Source organism: Stegastes partitus, unplaced genomic scaffold (assembly GCF_000690725.1).
Source record: "Stegastes partitus isolate 25-593 unplaced genomic scaffold, Stegastes_partitus-1.0.2 Scaffold0, whole genome shotgun sequence".
Taxonomy (NCBI): Eukaryota; Metazoa; Chordata; class Actinopteri; family Pomacentridae; genus Stegastes; species Stegastes partitus.
In genome coordinates this window covers 918,042-922,253 of record NW_007577731.1, presented here as the reverse complement: position 1 = coordinate 922,253, position 4,212 = coordinate 918,042, and the positions used below count along the sequence as shown (strand labels likewise).

Below are 4,212 nucleotides of genomic sequence, written 5' to 3'. Positions count from 1 at the left end.
CACACACACACACACACACACACACACACACACACACACACACACACACACACACACTGCAGTGTTTCCGTACAAATACACAGAAATAAATGCATGTAAGTCCTGCTGGCTGCTAGAAATGGCTTTCTTTTAAACCAGTCTCCTAAATTAGAGTGTTGATTTTCTATTTTTAGCCACAGCTGAAGGTTTCTTGTGCTTGCATTTTATTTATTTTTTTACTTCAACTCTCACAGAAACACCACCCAGTTGAATCTGTACACCTACATAGGGACTGAATGATATGGATTTTCCCCAAACTGATATTAATTAATATCTATTTCTAGCAATCAAGGAGCATAGTAACTTGGAAATATTGCATACTTGCAGTAAGAATGAAAAAACTATTGTCAATTTAAATTCTTCTTCTTCTTCTTTTTTTTTTTTTTTTAAATATGTGTTTAAAAATGAATATATTTGTCCTCCAGTGTTGATAGTACCACTACTAAGCAGTCAGATTGTGTTGTGGGCAGCACATAGCTGGTGATTAGAGGCATCAGAGCCAAAGTAGTGCATCTGTTTTTATCAAAAATAGTGATACCATCAATCGGTAATGCCAGGCTGATAATTGGTCGCCCCCTACTTGTATTCACTAGTCCTGGCACGCCGTCAGCATCACATAGAATATGAATTACTCACAGTAAAAGCTGAGATTATCACCTAAAGGCATTTCAGTTTATTCCATATTGTGAATTCTCTTCTCTCTCCGCCCTGTTTTCCAGAGACTCAGGGGTTGTGGATCACCTGCCGGTCCATCACAGAGCTCATCCCCAGCGGCAGCAGCAGCAGGAGGCCGTGTCCTTGTCCCCCACCAGCCTCTCTGTCAGGGGGGAGTATGGAGAAGACGGCATGTCTGACAGGTTTACAGAGGGACAGGACGTCTTGGCCCGGTGGTCGGACGGATTGTTCTATTTGGGGACGATCACAAAGGTTGGTCAGAGGGAAGCGCTGCGTTTGGTGCTCTGACAAGTTTTCCATCACAGCACCAGCAGCTGCACGTATTTACATGCATAGGTTTGGCATTAGAATGTTGTTTAGCTGCAATATTTCACCTTGTTTTATGAAACCTCAGTGGTAACTTAGATTATTACCATTTTGGTCATAACATGCACAGCTTATGGATAATGGTTTTTAAAACTATAACCCGCTGGACTATTGCTCATTTTCATCACTTGCTGCCTGCAAGAAAGTCATTCCTTGTTTCTGAGGGTGTGAGATGGCTGTGCTGTGTGTTTAGGCTTTAAGAACAGTTTCTACAATTTCATCCAGCAGACGCTTTTATCCAAAGCGATGTACATCTGAGAGCTGATACAACACAAGTGAGGATCTAGATAAGAGCCAAAGAACAAGTTCAAGTATGATAGGGCGTTGATGCCGATAGCAGGCTGTAGGGAGGGAATAGGATGTTATTTTGTTTGTTTGTTTTCAGTCAGTTCGGTGTTTAGCATCAAGGTAATCTCTGTTTTCGTTTTCTCTTTCAGATAGATCGGGACAAGCAACGATGCTTCGTGATTTTCGAGGATCAGTCGAAGTCGTGGGTTCTTTGGAAGGACATTCAAACGGGTAAATTCTGTCAGATTCAAGATCAGCATGTTTGTGAAAGAACTGAATTTAACTGGGTAATAATCTGGGTGCTCCTGTAGCTCACCTAGTTGAGCGAGCGACCCATGTACAGGGCTATAGCTCCCCGATGCAGCGGTTGTGGGTTTAACTCCCCCTTGCGACCCTTTGCTGCAGGTTTCTCCCCATTCTTCACCCCCCTTTCCTGTCTCTCTCCACTGCTCTAAAATAAAGGAGAAAAAAAAAAAAGCCCAAATAATATATTTAAAAAAACTGAACAAAAAAACTTAAATAATTTGCAGGCAATTGAAAATATACATGTGCAGTTCAATTTTCTGGGAGTATCTGCTGTTTAAATGCTGAACAGCTTAATAGTGACTTGGCCTGAGTTTGTATTGTGCTGTCCAAGGCCCGCTTGCCTTCTTCTGCCAGACTTATCTGCCTGCTCTTGTCGCTGACCGTTAACTGTCCGGTGTATCAGCAGATAGCAGAGCGCTGCCTATATGTGGGGATGAGGACAGATATACAGAGAGACAGCAGTGTGCCCACCTCAAGAAGCATCAGTGAAAATGCAGATATGACCTGAATTTGTTATAGAAATAAACCTCATTTGTTATAAAATAAAATATTACTGAACAAGAGCTCAGATTAATAATGGCCTGATTGAGTCGCTCTGATCTTGATATTAATGTAGGATGGATTTTTTTTTTTTACTTCCACACAGAATAATTGATTCAATTAGCAAAATTGGTTTAAACTCATAAAACAGTCTTTTGAGCAAAATGTGTGTGTACAGCCTGTTGTATTTAGTTTTTCAGCCTGACTAATCCTGACTGATCCTCGTGTTCGTGCACTACTGTACGTGTGCAGCGTCGTAGTTTTGACTGAAACGTTACTGACATGTTTGCTAGTGTCAGTATGTGTGTCTCTACTCTAACGTCCCTGTTGGGTTTGGTCATGGGTGCAACAGCCTGGTAACAGCTCTGTAACGGGTTGGTTCATCTGTATAGGTTTAAAAATCAATTTTTATCACAGTGGTAGCTACCCACACAAACAGTTTAGATTGTATTTCCAGTACGGATGTTTGGATCAAGGTGTTTTTGTCCCCGGTCAGATCTGATCCATTAAATTTTTTCGTATCTGCTGATCCAAAACCTTTCCTCTGTAATGGACACTTTAAGTATCATAGATGAGCTGTAGAACCTGCTTGTGCCACCAGGTGGAGCCTCTTGCTGTTTAGTACTGAGGAGGCGGTCGCTCAGACTGCGATACTTTATTCATGTTTTGCGAACAAAGTCTTCTGTAATGCTTAATGACCTCCGGCCGGCGCACAGGTGTTAATACGAGCTGGGATCAACGAGGACCACGTTCTTAAAATCCAGTAGCATATATCCCATCGTTCTGTGTAATCAGTTCGTGATAATATGTTGCATTTTTATAAAGATAATTATTTAAGATTATGAAACCTGTGTGACAGCAGATGAACAGCTTCCATCCATAGCCGCTGTGTCAAATGCTTGGTTATTACTTTATTAGGTTACTTATTTTCTGACTATTTATATCCATTTTAGGAGATGAAGATGATGATGACGACGAAGACGATGACATTGTGTGCTCCATATGCCAGGATGAAGCCTCAGAGGAACCCAATGAGATTGTCATTTGTGACAAATGTGGACAAGGTGAAGATTTTGGTTTCTGATTATAGTAACGACAAACACAGCGGGGCAGTTCTTTCATATTTAATGAACCAGTTTTAATAGTTTATTTATCTTCCTGCTGTGCTCTAATCTCTGGGTAGGTGCACTTAGATAGCAGCTGCATATAATCGTTCATTGTCTTGCAGGCTACCATCAGCTGTGCCACAACCCCATCATCGACGCTGCTGTCATTGACTCTGATGACAAGTGGCTTTGCTCAGAATGTGAGCTCACCTCCATGCCCAAGGTACCGTTTTTGTTCCGAGTTTAAATACATAAAGCCTTTCGGTTGGTTAAGGATAAGTTGTGTGCTTAGATGAGCTTAACGAATGGCTACTCATTGTTTTCTCTGCTTTTACTGTAAAGCAAAATGCAGATAGCAGACTATAGATCATATTGTGTTGATGGTGTCTTTGTCGTGGAGGATAATGCTTTTTGTTTGTGTGGCTTTCAGAGGGGGAGGGCGCACAGAAGGGGAGCATCTGCTAAAGGCTTTCTGCAGCAAGAGCAGCATCAGCAGCACATGGAGCTCCACCTGTCCTTCCCGTACACACTGGATGAACTGGTGTGGGACCAGGGCCACAAGACGAACATCCAGCAGTGCTACTGCTACTGTGGTGGTCCTGGAGAGTGAGTGCTACATACTTGAAGACACTGAAGAATTCATTTTTTCCCCCTACGTGCCCATAAAATCCTAATCTCACATATCCTGGTGCATCTAATCTGTCTCTGTTTGCTTGTAGCTGGTACCTGAAGATGCTCCAGTGTAGCAGGTGTCAGCAGTGGTTTCATGAAGCCTGCCTCCATTGCCTACAGATGCCCATGCTCTATGGAGATAGGTGCGAACGTTGTCTACTTCTGATTTACTGTGTTCCACAGTTGATGTACAGTCGTGACTCGGTAATCGGACCCTTAA

The 4,212-nt window shown here is 42.3% G+C and overlaps 1 protein-coding gene across 1 annotated transcript in view; it reads left to right on the top strand.

Moving 5' to 3' along the window:
- The window catches only part of mtf2 (metal response element binding transcription factor 2), a 17,101-nt gene that overhangs the window by 5,856 nt on the left and 7,033 nt on the right, over positions 1-4,212 (top strand). Inside the window, exons 2-7 of the mRNA XM_008278946.1 lie at positions 759-966; positions 1,518-1,599; positions 3,168-3,278; positions 3,443-3,543; positions 3,751-3,926; positions 4,040-4,135. Of these exons, the coding sequence (XP_008277168.1) occupies positions 759-966; positions 1,518-1,599; positions 3,168-3,278; positions 3,443-3,543; positions 3,751-3,926; positions 4,040-4,135 (774 nt within the window). The remainder of the gene's footprint in view (positions 1-758; positions 967-1,517; positions 1,600-3,167; positions 3,279-3,442; positions 3,544-3,750; positions 3,927-4,039; positions 4,136-4,212) is intronic.